Source organism: Miscanthus floridulus, chromosome 3 (genome assembly GCF_019320115.1).
Source record: "Miscanthus floridulus cultivar M001 chromosome 3, ASM1932011v1, whole genome shotgun sequence".
NCBI lineage: Eukaryota > Viridiplantae > Streptophyta > Magnoliopsida > Poales > Poaceae > Miscanthus > Miscanthus floridulus.
Window position 1 is genome coordinate 128315450 of NC_089582.1, and position 21315 is coordinate 128336764.

General features: G+C 46.0%; 1 protein-coding gene and 1 pseudogene across 1 annotated transcript; one reads left to right on the forward strand and one right to left on the reverse strand.

Moving 5' to 3' along the window:
• Positions 1 to 2006: 2006 nt before the first annotated feature.
• LOC136546891 (aspartic proteinase nepenthesin-1-like) lies at positions 2007 to 3778 on the reverse strand. The gene has a single exon (XM_066538845.1). It carries the CDS (start codon positions 3685 to 3687, stop codon positions 2371 to 2373), a length of 1317 nt encoding a protein of 438 aa, XP_066394942.1. The 5' UTR covers positions 3688 to 3778; the 3' UTR covers positions 2007 to 2370.
• Positions 3779 to 5519: 1741 nt separating this feature from the next.
• On the forward strand, positions 5520 to 17230 carry LOC136544419 (norbelladine synthase-like; annotated as a pseudogene).
• The last annotated feature ends 4085 nt before the right edge of the window (positions 17231 to 21315 follow it).

Below are 21315 nucleotides of genomic sequence, written 5' to 3' on the forward strand. Positions count from 1 at the left end.
TCCAGACTTTCCAATTCAGAAGCCTAGATTTCATGGTGATGGATTTGCTAAACTCCACCTCTATGATTCATATTTGATTTTTGTTGGCAGAGGAATTGCCACATGCCCTTCCTGAGTACCCCGTCGGGCTCAAGAACACGGACCCGCACCATCCAAGACGAGCTTCTCCAGATGCATCTACACTTTGTCCCTAACTTCCACTCCATGTTTGTTGGCATGATTAGCCCGATGGCGGACGGCATCACTGAGTTCGACATCGCTAATTTTAACCATTTTTGGATCCTCGCCAGGTTCTTTGACTACTCCACATGTAGTTCTGCATCCGATAATGAAAGCATGAAAAGTAAACCATCTCAGGAGTGCTACATGGCGGACACAGGACACCCCACAATGACTGGAGGGGCCTCAAGAGTACCCCGTCGGGCTCGGGAACACGGCCACGCACCATCCAAGATGAGCTTCTCCATAAGATGCATCTACACTTTGTCCCTGACTTCCACTCCATGTTTGTTGGCATGATTAGCCTAATGGCGGATGACATCACCGAGTTCAACATCGCTGATCTTACCCACTTTCGGATCCTTGGCAATTTCTTCGGCTACTCCACCTGTAGTTCCGCCTAAGATAATGAAAGCATGAGAAGCTACTAGCCGTCTCAGGAGTGATACATGGCGGACACCCCCACAATGACTGGAGGGCCCTTAAGAGTACCACGAGTACCTCCGTGGACAGTTCAAACGCCTCATGGATCAACTAGCGTACCTCGAAATGGAGAGGCGCCAACTTGTTGAGGTACAAGCAAGAATTAGATTATCATAGTTTTGCTTATGGTGAAGGTTATCGAAGTTTACTGTACATAGAGAAGGGAATATGTTTGAATGGGCACTACTCAAGATAAGAAGGTGCATTGATGTGGATTTACAATGTTCATGCCACTGTTGTAGAGAACGCCGCTGAGGAACATCTTATCGAGAGGGATGATGCAAGAGGGTTTTAGAGAAAAGGTTATGACCAAGACATCCAAGGATGGTGATATGTTGGTTAGGCTCATGTCACGAGCTCAGCAGTGTTGGAGTTTGACCGAATTAATAGGACGGGCTAGTCCATGTAACTGAGCTCTAAACACCCCTGGTAAATAGTACCGAAACTATTATTTACTTAATGGAGATTAAGTTGAGTAAGGAGGGCCATGGTCCATCTTGGCCTCAACCAAGCTCTACACCTGGGCTTGGGCTTCTCAGGCTGACCTAAGGTAGAAGGCATGTTTTACAAGGATTTAACAAAAGTTTAATAAGATTGGATTTTTTGGGTCATTACACAGGTATTACTTTAGATACAATTTTATATTTCAACTAAAACATTATGACATTTACATTGATAGTATTGTTATACTATTTTATTTTATAAAAAGTACCACTACACATGTAATTCTTGATAAGACAATTCAATATCTTGAGCCACGAAGGAGGTTAGTGCACACCAAAATTGACTATGATCTCCCAAGTTTTTGAGATTTGTCTTAATTATAATATTCTCATAATTATAAGACCTAGGCCCAGTTTTAGATCTCACTTTAAACTATATGCTATCTTGAGCATTGTGGTGCATTCTTAAACGAGAGTTTTGATAAACAGTACAATATGCACAAGAGTTTGAATTTAAATTTGAGAACAAAAAATTGCAGAAACAAGGTATCAACTAAATTCAAATTTAAATGGATAGAGAGAGAGAGAGAGAGAGAGAGAGAGAGAGAGAGAGAGAGAGAGAGAGAGAGAGGAAAATATGGACATGGATGAAATAACATATACAATAGGTGATAAGTTTATTACCAAAAAAAATGGATAGAGGCTATAAAGTATTTATATGGATACTGCGTTAGAAGATAAATAGAGAGGACATGCAAAGATAAATAATTTTGTTTCTTGTAGGTATTGAAAATGAATTTGTGATGCTTATGTGCTCCTGAGAAGTGCATTTCAAATGAAGAATAAAACCCTGACAAAAAAAAAAAATGAAGAACGAAGTACATCGATCCCAAAGGAAAAAAATATCTCCTGCTTTATTTACAACACAACTCTAGTAAACGCCCTAAAAATTCCTTTTCCTAAAACAAAAAAAAAAAAAACTAAACCACAACTAGACTGTCACAAGGGAAATAGCACTGCGCCCAGCCGACAAGTCAATGCTATATGTATCTATTGCTTGTGGTAGTCTAGTTCGAATTTCAGCATTTGAATTGGAATAGGATTTCCATAAAAAAATTGGAACAGATTTCTTGACGGCCCATTATTACATATATAACAAAACTCAAAAGAAAAAATCATCATGAAACCTATGCACACACATGTTTGCAGTTCTGTAAAGCTCTGATCAGAGCGTGCTGCACTTGGCCGGAGCAAACGACAATGTCTCCTGCCCAACGTCGTAGAGGATGTGCATGTTCTGCTGCTGGTAGTTGCCGAGAATGCTTAACCCGCCGTCGGTCTGGTTCTGCATGGCCAGGCACCACAAGCCGGAGTCCGACATCATGTAGCTCTCCGCCGGGAGCACCATGTCCGCGCCGTCGAAGTGGAGCGTCATGCTCGGCATGGCCGGCGGCGACGACGTTGAGGACGGCAGCTCGAAGCACAGGTCGAGCCCCGTGGCTGCCGACCCGTCTGTCGTGGCCAGCGTCACCAGGGAGACGACCGCGGCGCGGACCTGCTGGTACGCCGTGTTTCCCAGTAATGTGATGGTGGTGCCAGAGTCGATGATGAAGCCGCCGGTGCCGTCTGCCTTCAGCGAGAGGGCGTTGGGCGGGATGGACAGTGCCGTCGTGCCGAGGGATATGCCGGTGAGGTTGAGATAGTAGTAGGTGCTCATGGGCTCACTGGAAGGGCCGGCGACGAAAGGCGTGGAGCTTACGCCGGTGTCGTTGAGCGACGCCGACGGCCCGAGGAGGAGCGTGCTGGTGCTGTTGGTGTCCTGGTACGGCGTGAGGCAGTAGGAGAACTTGGGGACACCGAGCTGGGAGACGAGCGACAGGCTCCCCCTGCCCAGCCCGACGAGGCCGGACGCCGACGAGGTGTTGAAGCCGCCGCTCGCGTTGCTGCATCCGAAGGCGATGCCCGGGACGCGGGCCTGATCGGCCGGCGTGGACGACCCGAACGTGAACGTCTCGGACCCCTGAAAGACAAACGTCCAGCCGCTGCCGTACGTCTGGTTGTACATGCAGGTGCACCCGGGCGGCGGGGTCGTCCCGGACAGCGCCGCCGCGCACAGGCTCAGCGAGCTGTTGCACGGGAGCACGCCGAACGTGGTGGAGCTGGACGGGTTGTACATCGGTGTCGGCTGCTGGAAGCACTGGGAGCTGCAGGGCGCGCACTGCGTCCAGATGAGGTCGCTGCCCGTGTCGGCGATGGCCTGGTAGGACAGCGGCGGCGTGCCGATGGCCAGCGTCATCAGGTACTCCCCGGGGGTGGGCGAGATCTGGGTCGGCGCGGACACCGTGCCGTCGGACGACGACGCAGCTAGCTGCCGGTGCATGTCGCGGCGCAGGGCGTCGCGGACGAACTGGGACGCGGTCACGCTGGGGTCGGCGTGGATGCGCGTGAGCTCCACGCGGACGGCCGCGGCATCGGAGGCAAGCGCTGCGCACACGAGGGAAACGAGAATGGCGAGCGAAGCCATTTGCGTCGGTGATGGCATGGAATGGAATGATGGAAAGCGAGCTAGAAGCTGCAGGAGACCAGGAGTATACAAGAATGGCGTTGGAACGTTCGCGTTTATAAGCTGGTGAGATATATCATGCTCGGCGTCGTGGCGGCTAGCTCTAACACGACGGTAATGTGGACCTGGTCAGAGCACGGCATCTTTGTGCCGGTATGATTTGGTGAATGAATCTGCCTGGAAGAACCGAAGCAGTTTGCGACTCGGCTTTACATTGTCCTGCTGCCATCGTTGTCACTCTCAACATCAGCACGGTGGCTTCTACGGTTTCATGGGCGTTGAATTTCAAAGGGATTAGCCGATTAGGAGCGGTATTTGGTCGCCATCCAGGCCAAAAAAAAGTCATGCCTGTACGAGTGATCAAAGTACGTACACAGGTGTGTGTCAACAATTCTCAACCGACCACGGCAAGCTAGGACGCCCCCTTGGAAAAAAGCTCTGTACGCCCAGATGAACCTATCGGGGACGACATCAGGACGCGGTCACAAATTCTCCACACATTTGTCACTCGTTTGAACGTGATCAGGACGTGCCTGAAATATTATCCCTCTCCCACTGTCGTTCACTCGTTTGTGAAGGGCTTCCTTGATCGCTCACCGACCAGCTCCCGGCCCGCCCACGGATTAGCGGTCCCAAGCGTAACACCTGGACGGTGAATCAAATGCGCGCAGAGGCACATACCAACAGAATCTCCCCTTCCGCCCCCGCACCGACCTACCCTGCCCTTTCTGCGTTTCCTTCTAAATCGCACCATGACAATAAATTCCGAAATTTTCAATATATCCCGTTTATCGGTTGGGCCCGAAATTTTTACTCTATCACCCGAAATTTTTAGAATTTCAAAATTTATCTGCTCAAATAGACAACAAAGCTCACCCAATGCTCTATTCTTAATCAATGTTTCATTTTCTCTCCTCTTCTCTTCAAGGTTCAAGTTGCCACCACCGTAACACACTTGCATGCTCCAGCCGCGTCGCTGCCCTCCTCGTTGAATGGGCAATTGATAATATGGTATTATTTAGTTTTTTATGTTAAATGCATTAGAAATGATCTATGTGTTTTCCTGAACAAAATGTGCTACTTTTTGTTTAATTTTTTTTTTCTATCACGGATAGAATTCCAATATATCCTATATTTATGTTTATCCGTGACCACCTAGATTTCAAAAATATCGGTAGAGTAAACCTTGAATCGCACACGCTCAACCTGTCAACCATGCGAGAAGCGACAGCCGAACCATTGGAACAGCCTCTCCACGCGCTAGCTGTTTGCCAGTCTCGCTAGCCGTTTCCTCCTACTCAAACAGCAACGCCGGATTCTACTTCTCGATCACGCTGCTCGCCTGCGCCTCCTCCTGCTCTTCCTCAGCGGCCTGCGGCTCACGTACGGCGCACGTGGATGGACTCGTCCAAGCCCGCGGTGCATGAGGCCCGTGGATTGGCGCAGCGGCCGCCGGAGCTACAACCGGCGCGCAATCTGTCGCACTGCGGTCATGCATGCCCAGCCTTGACCGCGCCAAGATGGTCATCGCGGCAGCGGGCCATTCGTTGCACTCCACCGGAGAGGACATTGCGGCAGTAGGTCGTTCGTTGCAGGCCCCCGGAGAGGCCATCGTGGCAGCGGCCCTCTCGTTGCAAGCCACTGGAGCAGGCGGGGATGAGGGGATATGGATGATCAACGCCCACAATGAACACATGAACAATTAACATGAACATCCAATGCCAGCACTTGTTGGGGTTGGGGGTAAGGGTGGCTGCGCCTACACCCTTCCACGTTAAAAGGCCCAAGGCCCAAGGTCCAAGGGAGGCAAGATGGGCCTGGCTGTCTTCGGGGCGCGGTGCACCCTGCGGTATGAGATGGACCTGCAGCTCTTCAACGTCACTGGCAACAGCAAGATGGTGTCCCTAGGTAAGTTCCTGCCTAAGCATTACAAACCTGAAGGTCGTCATGCTTGTTACCAAGATGAGTTATTTCTGAAACCTCCAAGAATTCAGCTGGCTCCCCGAAGTAGAGTTAATCAATCTGGAGTGCATATCGGCACTCCAAAAGTTTTTCAGAAGTTGTCAAACCCCATCAATGATCATTTCGTGTATCATGTCCACGGAAGAAGAAAGACCGTGCGTTCTTCGTCGTTACCATCACGTTTTTAGGGAGCGTCTCCGTGACTGCCCGCTAATTTCATCGGGTCATCTTCGTCTTCTTCCTCCTCCTCGGGTCGTCTTCTTCCTAGTGGGTGTTCGAGGGACGGCACTGCGAACCTCGTCCTGCATCGACTGTGGTCCGCGACATCGAGCAATGCACTATGTCGACTAGTGCGCGTGGAGCCGTCGGTGCCTTAAGCATGGGGTCCCTCCGCTTGGTATACTTCTAATCTTACTGTTTCTATGCTCAGTAAGGCTTTTGTGCTCTTCAACATGATCAGTCTATTCATCATAGTGTAACACCCCCTGGTGTTACGAACTTGTTTAGCACCGAAATTGAGGCCCAAGAGGGATTAACCAATCAAGTTTTCGGGTTTTAAAATTTTAAAACGCACATAAAATGATAAACGAATTCTATGTGACTCACTTTTGTGGACTCAACTAAATATCCCCAGTTAACTTAGTGCATAAAAGTGCTAATGAAAATCCTAACAAGAAAAATGGGATAGGTCGTTTTAATTTTTTGGCACGAAAAATAATTTTTATAAACAAAAATAAAATACGACTTGTATATAGTACTTAAATAAAATTCGAAGCGTAAGTTTAGTAGATCAAAATGCAACTTGGATTTTTAGAATAAATATTGTTAACTAATATTTTTGGGAGTTCAAAAATCCCAATTTGAAATTCAAATAAACTCTTTTCATTAAGTCTGCAAACATTTGAACTTATGTTTAAAGTGACGAATTTTGTGAAATTATATTAAGCAAACTAATTAAATAGTGCTTAAATATTTTGTTTCCATAAGATTAGTATAAAGTATGGACTATTGCATGAGATGTTTGTTGGGTGAAATGAATACGGTTTAGACCTTTTTAAAAGTTTAGGCAAAAGTGTTAAGGATTGTTAGTTTAAATTGAACCCTAGATTTCTCTTAAGTCTAAAATTATAATGACTATGCTATTTTGGCGTTCAAATCCCAAAAAATGGAATTAAAAACTAGTGTCATGTTTTGGCCTGGTGATTTGCATCTTCATGAGTGCTTTGCAATGGTATAAGGGTTAGTCATGTTAGTGATGGTTTTAGTCGCTAATTAAAAGTTTTAAATAGTCAAAATTGTATTTAGGCGCGGCTGTTGGGCCTTCTGGCCGCGGTCACCACGCCATGGCTTGGCAACGCCGCGCTCGGCCATGCGCTTGCCGGCTGCGATCGCCCGTGCCATGGCGATGGCCGGCCTCGGCCCGGCTGACCGCCGCTGCAGCTGCCATGCTGTAGCGCTCTGTGTTGCTGCCGCTGTCGCTGTCGCCACTGCGACGCTGCTGCGCTGCTCTCTCTCTCTCTCTCTCTCTCTCTCCCTCCCTTCGCTGCAGCCTGCGCTGTTCGTTGCACGCATCGTTGTGCTGTCGTGCCACGGCCTCGGACCGTGTCGCTATCGCTGCTACGTCACTATCGTCCTCGACGTTTGAACCGTCGTACACCAAGTGGCAAGAGGCCATACGGCCATCTGACCGTGCCACCACCGCCCAAGCGCCATAGCGTAGGCATGCCACCGCTCGTCGTTTAGTCACATCGCTCACGCCGCTTCTAGCCAAGCACGCGTCTCGTGCCGGTGTGCACGCTCGCTGTTGCACGTGTGCTTGACCTCGCTAGTAGCCAGCCACGCATCGCCGAGGCAAGGACGAGTCGTGTAAAATCCTGACCCTCCCTTGTCTCTTTGGCTCGACACGAGTCGCGTCCAGCCAGAGAGTCAAGGCAGGCGCTGTGGCGTTTCCTTGCCCGCGCTCTGCCCTCCCTACGTGCTGAAAGCTCTAGTTTGGTTTTGGTGAATTAATGAAACCTCTAAGTGCTAACCTAGTTTATCAAGTGATCATGAGATAGGTAGCACACTCCAAATTGCGAAGCAAACAAAGATCATAGCATGATGAAGATGATGCCATGGTGATGATTAAGTGCTTGGACTTGGAAAGAAGAAAGAGAAAAATAAAAAGCTCAAGGCAAAGGTATAAACCATAGGAGCTATTTTATTTCGGTGATCAAGACACTTAGAGAGTGTAATCACATTTAGGTTTGATAGCCGTACTATTAAGAGGGGTGAAACTCGTATCAGAATGCGGTTATCAAAGTGCCACTAGATGCTCTAACTCATTGCATATGCATTTAGAATCTAGTGGAGAACTAACACCCTTGAAAATGTTTGTGAAAATATGCTAACACATGTACACAAGGTGATACACTTGGTGGTTGGCACATTTGAACAAGAGTGAAGAAGTTAGAGGTGAAATGGAGTTGGTCGCAAAGATGCTGGCGTCGGTCAACTGACCGAACGCCGGGTCGCTCAGCGACCGGACGCTGAAGGGCTGCGTCCGGTCGTGTTGTCAGTCAGCACAGTAAAAAGTCACAGTATGACCGGACGCTTGCAGGGTCCGGTCGAGCATGACCGGACACGTCCGGTCAGCAAAAGTCAGGTTTTGGGACCTTACTGTAAACGACCGGACGCTGGGTGTTCAGCGTCCGGTCAACTCAAGCGTAGTGTCCGGTCAAGACTGATGACCGTTAAAGTTAGGACACGTGGCTGACTACGAGCGACCGGACGCTGGGGGCTCAGTGTCCAGTCAACTGACCGGAGCGTCCGGTCAGCCCGCGTTATGCTCAGTGAAGGGGTATAACAGCTATATTCGTGGGGGCTTCTATTTAAGCCTCATGGACTGGCTGTAGCTCACTACCTTTGACAATTTTCATTGACATAATAACCTTGTGAGCTTAGCCAAAGCCCTCCCACTCATCTCCATCATTGACTCATCATCTTTGTAAGATTGGGAGAGAATCCAAGTGCATTGCTTGAGTGATTGCATCTAGAGGCACTTGGTGTTCGTGTTTCGCTGCGGATTTTCGCTTATCGATCTCTTGGTGGTTGCCGCCACCTAGACGGCTTGGAGCAGCGAAGATCATCGAGCGGAGGTTGGTGATTGTCTCCGACTCCGATCGTGGTGATTGTGAGGGGTTCTTGACCTTTCCTCGGCAGAGAGCCAAAAGGTACTCTAGTGGATTGCTCAGTGGCTTATGTGATCCTCATCTTGTGTTGGTTGTGCGGCACCCTATTGAGGGTTTGGCGTGTGAAGCCAATTAGCGCGTGAACCTCCAAGTGAGTGAATCGCCACAACGAGGACTAGCTTGTCGGCAAGCAAGTGAATCTCGGTAAAAATTATTGTGTTCATCATTGATCCTGAGGTGATTGGTCTTCATTGTTATTCATCCTTGTGATTGATTGGTTCATTCATCTACACGGCGGTATAACCTTCTTGATCACTCTCATTACATTACCGCAAACTAGTTGTCAAGCTCTTTAGTATACCTAGTTGTGAGAGCTTGCTTGCTTGGTTGGTGTGACTCTTTAGTTAGCCTTTGAGAGCACACTGACATAGAGTAGTATCTTAGCTATTGTGTGAATAGATACTATCTAAACTAGAATTGTGATAGGTGGCTTGCTTTTGAGTAGGCTAGCGCAACATTTGCTTCACCTTATAATTGTCTAACCATTTAGTTAAGTGCTGTTATAGAAATTTTTATTAGGCTATTCACCCCCCCCTCTAGCCATTAGGACCTTTCACGTGCCCATTTATGGAGACCGCTGCGCCGATGGGACTTGTCGCAAGCCATCACCGCCATCATGGACAACAGGCTGACGTCCCCTCCCGTAGAGGATTTGAAATTCACGCACCTCAGTCCATTAGAGCTCGATTCGTCGCACTTATAGCTCTACCATAGAGTTGTCTAGCTGAGCCACCCGCCCTGAGCCACATCCAAGCTCCGTTGCCGACCAATTTCATGTTTTTCCTCATCGCCGGTCGCCTCCGCTGCCATGCCTTAACTCGGTGGGGGGGGGGGTAAGCCGGTATGCTTCAGGTAGCGATTCGATTACTTGCTCCTATGAGCCTACCTTGGCCTCCTCGCCCTCATGCGTGCGCTAGTTCCACTGGAGGCACTATCAACGACGTGTTGACGCAGAGGTGCCGCGCTCGGAGTGCCACCGCACCGCCCGCTCGTACGTGGCCAGCGTGGCTCCACCTTCCTCGACCCCAACCATCACCTTGGCTAGAAATGTGGTAAGCTCCTGGTGCTCCCACGCCTTCCTGTTTGTCTTACCGCCGCTCTAGATTATCGGAGTAGCAGTGCCAACGTCGTGAATGGCGCTGTTCCACCTACCTGTTGTGGCCAGGGCGCTGTAGGGCCCTGCTAGTCACCAAACCACCTTCCAGGGTCCCCCTTTGTTTAGGTTTAGGTATTCGACCCCTTTCGGACGTCGGCTAACCCTACCGTTGGCCGGCGTAACCGTCGATGCGTCGTGCCACCAGCGCACGCGCGCCCGGGGGCATGCCCGTTGCAAAGATGAGTCTTTGCAGGGTGCTGAGCGCAAATCCTCTCTCTGTTGGAATAGGGACACGTTGCGTTGCGTAGTTCTTCTAGTATCCAGGGGCCTTTTTGCAAGATTACCTAGTGTGCACGGCTCCTCGCCTTGGGATGTTGCTGGGCCGACGATGCCACGCATGGCCACACCCCGCCCTGGGCCAAGTGGGCCGCGGTGCCCTTTTCTTTCTCCAAGTGAATTAGTAAAGATTTTCTAAAATAAATTCTAGGCTAATTTTGTTATTCAAATATAAAATCGTTTATATGTCCAAAAATTGTGAAACAAATTTTGTTAGGTTCCTAAAATTATGATCTATCTGCTAGTATATTTTGTTCACATAGTTTTGTAATATTTCTAGGAGTTATCTAATTAATTTAAGATGCTTAATATTGTAAGATATAAACTTGTGGGAATTATTATGATAAATTGGTGATAGTATTGGCTCTAAATCTTTTATAGTAAATTCCTCACTATTATTAGGTGGTCACTGTAATTTTTGTAGATCTATAATAATTAGTTTGCTAAGGTAGCTAAATGAGCCCTAGTTCAAAAATATATGTTTAATCAATAAAATACCAAAACACTTTGGGACTTTAGAACTAAAACATTTTTCTGTAGACAAAGCCTTACTTGACGATGTGGATACGTAGACCAGTACGTTACTCATTAAATCTAGCTCGTTAGCTTGCAGAGCATAATCGTATATTTAAGAGTTGTGGTTACCGTTGATTAATTACAGTCATTGCTGTTGTATCCACGTATATCATAATAGGAACAACTGATGGATCATAGAGTCGACTGAAGTAGCGGAAAAGATGATGCATTGATGATCGTGTCACTATGATGGAATGCTAACTTTTGGTTATATCTTACCCAGCCAAGCCCCGGTGCATAACCACTATTATTCTGCACTTTATCTTATGCTTGTGCATTAAGTTTTAAGGAGTTGAATGAAAACCACTTGCATATATATATATATATATATATATATATATATATATATATATATATATATATATATATATATATATATATCCTTATTCTATGAGTCCTACTAGTATGTCAGGATCGTATAGATTGCTATGCTATAGGATCCGGTAGAAGTCGAGTGATTATCTATCACTCGCGACAGATAGAAAAGCTATTATTGTTGTTATTACATTACTATCACATGGAATATATATGAATGATAATTGGAGACGGGGCAGAGTGGTACTTTGGATCTAGACTTGGTTAGGCATTCGAGCGAGGCTCGGATTGCACTTGTTCCGCCAGTGTTGATTGAAGATCGTCCATTGCTGTGGATGGTAGTCAGGTCACAGACTTATTATCCTGAGCACATACTTGCTTATGGGAGCGGGAAGGCTCATTACGCTCTTGTCAGTGGGTTCTGGCTCTTTTTAGACCGACTGATTGGAGGCGGGGAAAGGTGGAGGTCTAAGCACCATACTAAGACCGGGTCTCAAGTGTGGTGGCTTGGAGTCTAAGTTTGGACGGAGACCTAGACCCCGTGATAGGAGTAGAATGAGTTGGTCTTGTTTGTGCCTGGGGTACAAACGGGATGTGTGTTTTGAGGGTACCTAGCTGGGATACATTGGTTCGCGAATCGCCGTGTGATACGGTACGATTTGGCTATGGTCTAGCACCGTAGTAAGAAATGAAATATAAAAGATGGTAAAATAGGTTCTGATTGCTTACCACCTGCTTGAAAGTAGCATATATGCTTACATAGAATGGTTAGTTAATGAACTAATGATGACTGCTAATGAATTTGAATATAAGGACGCACGTTTACTAATGCTTTCGCATATGCATACCCAATAACCCACAAGTCAGATAGCCTTACACATCCTTAGAGTCTTTTATTTTTCTCATGTCGAGTAAGTCTTGCTGAGTACAATCGAGTACTCAGGGTTTTATTCCCCTGTTGCATGTGATCGGCGGATGCTTAGAGCTGACTCTTGTGTGTGGAAACCTCCTGGTGGGCTCAGAGAGGATTCCTTTCACGCTACGACCGTAGTGTTTATTTATAACCCTCACGAAAGGCTTTTATAAGAAAAGATGTAAAATCTGCTAGCATCGCTTGTATAAAATGTCCATTATGTTAATGCTCCACCATGTCATTAAACTAATCTGGCTTTCTTTGTAACTCTGATAACATTGTTATATTTCGCTGTTATAATAAATTGAGGTAATATTCTGGTACTGTAATAAAGTGATGTAAGAAATAACTTAAGAATATTGTAAGCTTTATTCTCTCATTTATGATCCTGATGAAAAAATGTAGATTTTCGAGTTCTCCGTTGGGGTATGCTCGACGAAACTGCGTAGTTTAGTGTCCTCTCTTGGAAACTTAGTCTCTAATGGAAGACAAGTACTCCTGGGAGGCATTAGATTAGACGGTTCTGCCACATAATTGCCACTAGTAGTTGACACGTGCACATATTTGTTGTTACGAATTTACTGCTATTTTTCTGGATTAAATTAAACATGAAAATATCTAAATTCCTAACAAAATGTGCATTCTTCATCTTTGCAACAGCTCATCAGTCTGTTCGCTGGTTGGTTTCTGGGCTGGTAAACCCGATTGGTGCTGATTTGTTGTGAGAGAAAAACACTGTTGGCTAGCTGATAAGCCCTAACTGAAATTAACAAGCGAACATGCTGCATAACTAATGGAGCTTTGGTTGTATATGGAACTAACATGCATGTTTACTATCATCTTTTCCATTATATGTAGCAAATAAAGTTGTATCATATTCTCTGTTTGGTTTTGCGTGCACGTTATTGTCATAGTGAGAACTAACTGTATATGTGCGTTTTTCTTGTCTGACGTTGTCACAGTGACCAAAATGTTACCATCAGTTTGTACCCAAACAAATCATCATGTCGTAAAGAATTACTACACTCTTGGTCTGAATAAGTCAGATCTTGACATACTTCTCTAATAATGCAGTGTGGTTGAGACCTATCTATCAAGGCTACACAATTTGTGATGGCAACGGGCCCCGATGCTCGATACCCGACGGGTATTTGATCCATTAGGGGATGGGAATGTAATCATATATTTATCCGCGGGTATCTAAATGGACAAGAATCCATCCCCGACGGGTATAGCGGATACGGGAACGTTCCTTGTTTACCCGTCCCCGTTACCCGTTGGGGAACCCGACTATTTGAGCTGTCATGCGAGTATTATATCCAAAGAAGTTCCACATAGGTATTTGGGTCCAAATCTGAACAATCATATATATAGTTTGTGTGTTCTAGGAACCCTAGTTCAATTTTTCCTCATCATCTCCGCCAGTAGCACAAGCACGCCTGCCTCATGAGCGCTCGTGCCCCTCGCTTCCTCAGTTCGGTCTCTCTGCCACCTTTGCTCGTCCTCCTCGCAACCTCACACCTTCTCCTCGGCATCTCCAAGACTCCGACACTTATACCCGGGTGAAGAAGAAACGTCTCCGATTGCAAAGCTGCGACCCCAAGTGTCCTTGTTTATTGGGTATGCAGTACTCGTCGGGTATCTGTTACCCGACCGATACCCGACGGGTACGGGGATAGGCAAGAATCTATACCCGAGACAGTTAACGGGAATGGGGACAGGATGAATTCTCCGTAGCGGGGAAGAGAATGTTCCGGCGATACCCGACGGGTATATCCCCGTTGCCATCCTTATACACAAATGCAGACTCTGACCCGAAGATGCCGGTGAACAGATGAAAAATAAAAGAAACGTTGAGGTGATGCTCTATGGAGGCAATTGCGAATATTAGGGATCCAACACAATTGCTAGGAATGGCAAGTTTCAGTGTATTATGTATTGTCGTATTGAGCTTTCTATTTAGTAGATATTGATGGTCTGAGACTCATTATCATTTGCATATTTTGTGTCAACGCTTGCTTGAAAGATGCGTATTGTTGTATTGAGTTTTCTATATTGTAGATATATTGATAGTCTGGAAAAGTACAAGCTGAAAGATGCGTATTGATAAGTTCTCAGACTATCAATATAACTACAGCATAAAAAGCTGAAAAATATTGTTTCTTCGTTGAAAAAGTACAAACTAAGAACGCTTGCTTGAATATTCTGTGCCAACGCTTGCTCCACGGTCTGGGCTGGTAGGGCGCAGAAAGCACGCGACAATTCGTCCGGAGGGGCAACCACCAAGACACTCCACAGATGCAGCCAAATGACAGCCTTGCTCTGGCCGTTGGAGATGCCAAGCAGAAAAGATAGCATACCTTAAAACTGGCTTGTTCGACTTTTTTTTTTCAACCGAAACAGTATTTTTTTCTCATAACAATTCAGCTAGAATAGTGTTTTTAGCTAGTTTCAGCTAAGTTTCAGCAAGCCAAACGAGAGGCTGGCTGAACAATATATATTCAGCGCGTTCGGCTGGCTGAACAGCTGCTGAATGCAGCTGGTGCGGTGCTACGGTACTATGTGAGGGAGGCTCCAGCCAGCAGCAGTGGCAGCAGCTGTATAACAACCAGCCGGAGAGGTTGCACAGGCGGCACACCTAACGCATACACAGGCTGCAGAACAGCAGCTGAAAGGCCGAGGAACTAGCAAGGTCCATGAGTGCGAGACCGACGTCCCCGCCTCTGAGCTCTGGGCGATCTACGGCACGCTCCTCAGCTGCTCCTGCAGGTGCTCGCCAAGGTGGACCTCGTCAGCGGCAACGGCGGTGTTGGTACCATCGGCTTATGCTGATGCGTATGCTAAAATATTACGCAATGTTTTTAAGTCGTCCGATTAATCATCCAAATCAGTCCCTGCTGACTGATTAGGGGTACCGTCGACGTGTACAAGTCGTTCAATTAATCATGATTAATCGTGATTAATCGTTCTAGTCGATCCCATGGCGACTAGGTTCAACTGGACGACTCGAAAACATTGATGTTGTGAGAAGAAAATATTGTTCCATAGCTGAATGGAACAATGTTTTCCTCTCATAATATTTCAGTATAAACATCAGTATAAGCCAAATTTCAGCATAAGTGAACAGGGTAACATGTCCTCCTAGTGAGAGAAACTTCATTTGCAGAGAAAAATTCATGATCGGTCCTTCAACTTGGCTCGAGATGTCATATAGGTCTCTCTACACTTAAAAATACTATTTTTGGGTGTTGAGCTTGGCTTTCGGTATCATCCAGCTTCAAATAGGTCCTAACCCACTCTTTACGTGACACGATGACGGTGTATGACATGACTCTTCCATGTGGGGCCCACATGTCAGAAACAATTATCCACCATGTTACCCGTCCTTGACCTATGGGACCCATATATTGGTTGAATATATTTTTATTTCACCCATGGACACGGTCCCGGGGCTCTTGCCGACGCGCAGGGCCACCCGCTGCTCGAGCTCTCCGCCGTGGCTGGGGACGCTGTTGGCGCGCTGGGCCACCCGCGCTCGCCGTCCCTGCCGTCAGGGCCTCCGCCGTTCATCGCCGCGCCAGGATCTCCACGCCGGAGCCACACCTCCAGGAGGCCCGCGCGCGCCTGCATCGCTGGGCCCCAACCCCGGTGGCAACGTCGTCCTCCCTGCGGTGGTGCACTTCCATGCGCTCAACGTCCCCCTGCAAGGGTCCTTTGCCCCAGACCTGTCCTCCCCATTCCCGACGCACATGCAAACCCTTTTCGCTCCTGGCCGCGTCGTCATGTGGGTGCTGCGCCGAAGCAGGTGCGCGAATTGGCAGGGCCCGCTTTGTGTGGGTGATGTGCGATGCCGACCGTGCGGACATGCGCTGCACTGGGGAGGGGGACGCCGCGGCCGAGAGCCTCCGTGCGTTGGGCGCCATGGCGAGTCCGCCACCGCGCGCGCAGGAGCTCCACCCGCTGTCGGGTGAGGATCTGGTCCCTCATCGCCTCCATCCCAGCACCAGAGGTCGCGCAGGAGCTCAAGGAGGCGGGAAGGCTCGTTCGTCGAGTCGGACACCATTACGGCCTTGACTTCGCTCCCAGGGAGGCGAAGGCCCGCGAGCTCCTGGAGGAGGCGGCCCATGCGGGGGTGGGCGCTGAGGAGGGGCGGAGGAGGGATGCGGACTCCGTTGCGGTGAGGCCGGCGGCACGGTGGAGGAGCTGGTGCAAGTCGGTGGCGGCGCATAGGGGAGGAGCTCGAGGAAGGAGCAGCTGCGGCGTCGATGTCGGCTGCGTACGGGGCGGCGGCCGACGACGCCGAGGACAACGTGGCGTTGGGGCTCGGTGCAGTGGTGGGGCCAGGTGTAGGGGCGGGATCAGACGAGCAAGCTCGGAGGAGAGAAGAATGGGTGAAGAGGACCTGACAAGAAGGCCCCACATGTTGAGTTGACTTCAATGCACAGTCAACGTGCCACATCAGCGTACAGAGCGAGTTAGGATCCTTTTGGACCTGGACGATACCAAAAGCCAAGTTTATGAACAAAAAAAAAATAACATTAAGAGTAAATGGACCTAGATGACATCTCATGCCAAGTTGAAGAACTGACCATAAATTTTTCTCTTATTTGTATATATAAAGACACATGTAAGTCCCTGAGTCTCCAAATAAATCAATTTTTCTAGAACCCATGTAAGTCAAACTATCTTAGGTTTAACTAACTTTATAAGAAAGAGTAATAACATCTATGACATAAAATATGTAAATTATAAAAATATATTCTATGGTATGTCATTTAAATTGCTCTTGCTAGGGATCCGGCCTGGGCTGCAGAGTTACGGAAAGTTCATCAAAGTTGACAACGAGAACTATACCAAGGAGGCAGAAGCCATTGATGGCGACATTCTGAAGCTGGGGTTCCTGGCCTACGTGATACGGTTTGACATCATTTCCAAAGGGCCCAACTCGTAGGTGATCAGGTCGACTATCGAGTATGAGATTGACGATGCGCACCCAGAGGTTGAAGCTATGATGAGCACGGCACACTTGGCTGCAGCTGCTGTGAATTTTCCGAGCATGCTAAGGAGAAGAAGGTCCCTCAAGCAACCTCTTAGAAAAAAAAAATCTCAAGAGCGGAGTTTATGTTTATCATGAGAGACAAATGGACTACAGTTTCAGCGCTTTTGTGTTGCGTTTCAAATATATATACCCCTACGTTGCAGTGAAATAGGAACCCTGATCTCGTACAAATCACAAATACGGTTTGCTTGGTTCGGTCTATCACAAGAATATATTAATCTCGAAGAAAGCTAAAAACAAAGTCCAGTTGGATCGTTATCCACCCCTATTCCATTGGCTTGTGCAAGCGACCAAATCTAGCGTACTAGGTAATGCAGCACTGGGCCTGCTTTGAGCAATGTGCAAAAAAATCATCTCGAGCAACCAAACAAGGGTAAGTTACACTGCACGACTCTAAATATAGACTAATGCAACCCAGGGTAAGGGTAAGCCATGGTACGAGCAGCTCTTGGAGCACGGGCCCGTGGCATACATCAGATGCCAAAACTTCTATTTTGGTTAACATAAATTGTTTCAACAAACTCATCAATAGAACTTTTCTCAAACTACAACTCATTGATCCTATGCATGGATTGTACAAACAACACAATTGATGTCTTAGTGGGAATTGGAGGTTTCCTAGAGGTAATATCGATTTCTTGCTTGGTTATCCATGTATGGATCAAAACACAGCAATAGAGAGGTCTACACTAACATAACAACAGATCAAAATGTGTGCCATTAATTAGTGCTCTCTGATAATCTATACCTAATAATATCTATACCTAACTCTACCGATAGTCGAGAGTTTCTTCTGTTTAGACTTATATGACCCTAGATAGTTGGGACAAATAGATCTCTCCGAGCCTGAATAAACTGAATAGGAATAGGAATCCTAATTCAAATAGAAAATAAATTAGACAAAATCTTATTTTATTTTCTATATAGCAAAACTGCCACACTCCAAAATTTCTGATTTTGGGCTGTGCATAAAAAACACTAAATAAAATGAAAGGTTTTAATATTTGGATAAAATTTACCAAGTTTGAACTAGCGCAAATTTAGTTATAGGAAAAATATGAATTTTTAAAGTTTTCTAATTTTGACGGGAGTTTGGATGATGTGAGGTTTGCTTGTTGCTTGACTTGGTGTTGTGAGTAAGTAAAATTTTGAAAAACGCGTTTAGTAAGTCTTTATCTTTCTTCGTACTGTATCTATCTTTTTTCGTAATCAAATCCCTACTCTCTTGATCCCAATCTTATCATTTGGAGATTTCCAAGGTCCTTTTCTTCTGCTTCAATCACCCCTTTTGGGTTTATCATCCATCAACCTATCTCTCAAAACTTCTCTGGAATTTTTCCTGCTTCTATCGGAACTTCTTCCCATTTTTCTAAGAGCATAATCTAATTTTTAGATGCTCCAAAATATCTTTTCATGAGCTTCAGATATTTTATTTGAGTTCTTCGCTCTTCAATCTGTCTCTAGGATTTTTCCATGTGTTTTTCTAAGTTTTGAAGCATTTTTCGTGATATAAATGGTAATTCTAGACTTTCTAGAATTATTTTTATTTCATGATATTAATTAATTTTGAAATTTGGAAAATCCATGCCCAATTTTCCATAGTCCCTCAAAGTCCATGTGCAATTATCCTAATAAATCTCAAAGGCCCGTACACTTATCTACTAATGGGCTTTAATAATTAATTAGGCCTATTAGTAAAGATATGGAGGGTGCAACATCAATTAGTATCGTATTGCTAATTGATGTAGAGGTGGAGAGTTCTTCTCTCTATATATGTACTAACTCTTTGGACAAAGCACACCAAAACTACGTAAGGGGAGCCTCTGGTTTGAGAACCCCTAAAATAGTAAATTAGATTTTTCCATCCATCCTTTCTCTACTACGCCATCTTCATCATCTTGCCTACGCCACCATTACCCGAGCCTCGCGGGCAACCGCCGGTCACCTCGGGTCGGCCATGGCCACCTGCGGCCTCGCCGTGCGTGGACACCGCCATTTGGCCCAGTTGCCGCCGCCACGTATATGGGAGCCAACGTCGCTAACGTGCCACCGTGGCCGCTCCGTCGACATGCATCTTCGTGAGAACCATGCTACCGATCCATCACGTTAGGACCAAGACCACATGAAGGTCTCGCTAACACTTTCGTCTCCACGTGCAATCTGGCCGCACGCCGCCGCCGATCTTCTTCTACTGCCGGTGAGCGCACGCCCAAGCTCTTCACCACCTCTGTTATCTATGTTGGTCTCCTCCTTGACAAATTGCTCCTTTGCAAGTCTGTAGCCGAGCACATCAGTTTAGCATATACAACTGTGTTTCCTGCCGCCGGCTTCCAGGAGCGCTAGTCGTCTTCTCTAAAATCAAGAGCCATGTCATGCTGCACGATCAGTTTATCCGGAATCATCATCGTCGGAGTTGGTGAGCCTCTTTGCGTGACGTCTCTGCTATTATTTTTAATCTGCAATTATACTTGCTCTTGCTTCAAGTTTATGATTAGCCATCTGCGAATGCAAGCACCTGCTGCACGTCCTTCCTTCACTTTAAGAGGAAACCAAGTCACGCCTCCTATTTAGCATGCAAGGATTCTGCAGAAAATTCACCTAGTGCACATGTTTGTTTGCCTCTCATGTACGTATCTTCAGCCTTCCGTGCTATTCACGAGCACATGCAGCTTAACTATCTGATGCTTTTCTTTTTCCAATCAATGCATATTAAATCTCGTTGATACCCGATTCATCACCATCTTAACCTGTTTTAGTCCGTTCATGTTGCGTTAGTACCATATCGACGCGATCCACGTGTTATTAGCGATGCTAAATGTTTTTGAGTTTTATAATTTAAATATTAAGTTGATGCAACTAGTTTTATAATTGAAATCCATATAGATTTTATACTTCGGTGTTTTATATACAAATATTGATATGATTAATTACTAACATAATCGTGTTTCTAAATTATAAATTGCATAGTCTAAACATGAGTCATATCTAATTCGAATAGATGTTCCCACATGTTATTTTATTTTACAAAATTAAAGTTTAATTTGCCTAATTTATACGGCAACATTTATGAATAAAATACGATTAGGTTTAACTTGGTTTTTGAATAAAAAATGACTAATCTGAATTAATATGATTTTCCTTAATTAAAATAAATCAAGCTTGTAACTGTTTTTTTTATAATATAAAACTCCAGGTAGCCAATTTTTTTTAACATAGTTACATTATCGGCGTTTCTTTTGATCTTGTGACTGTAGAGCTACTCTCTTTTAGTACGTTGTTTTGTCTCGTGTGGTGTAGTGCTCTTAGTCGTCTCTCTATTTGTTTGCTTGTATGTTTGTTGGTGTGCTACGATCTGCGAGTAGAAGAGTTGTCCGTAAGCGCTGGAGACCGAAAGAACAGAAGATAAAAGGTTCTACGAGGAGTTGACTATTAGTTGTAAAGCAAGTGAAAGGCAAGTATAGCATGAGATTATCCTTGTTACCTATTCACCATTAATTTCACTTAATTCATGTGCACGTGTCTACCTTGATTACCACTAAGGATTTCTTAGTATTTGTACTTGTACCTTGTCTTCTATAGGTTATTGCATTGGGTAGTATTTTTGCTAGTGTTCAACTAAAGCCATAATTTTGTAACTTGACTAATGGAATATGCAATAAACACTAAAAGATGACTTTTTAGCAACATTGGATAAAGGGGTTGAAGTGTTTGACTACTTTCTAGATGCTCTAGATTTCTCTCCCTAAGGACTTATCTGTAAGTGGTCATCGGGACTTACAGTACAACTGTGAGGGCCACATGGCTCTAGATTTAGTCTAAGTATGATGATCTTTTCTAGCTTGTTGGTGGTTACCCGAAAGGGCGTAAGAGGAGCTTAACAAATCAGGTATAGTGCGGCCTCTGTCCTTATATGTATAGCCTGCGCGGAATGTGTCATTTGGAGCTCTACATCTATTTGCCAATTGTAATCCTAGCAGCCCTATGAACCTTTGAGAGACTTATAACTTGGGCAGCAATCTCATCTCCTATGTGAGTGTAACACTAGTAGACAACAGAGCTTTACTCCCGGTGAGAAACCCCCTCTAGTCCCGGTTCCCCACCCGGGAGCAAGTATCCGGGA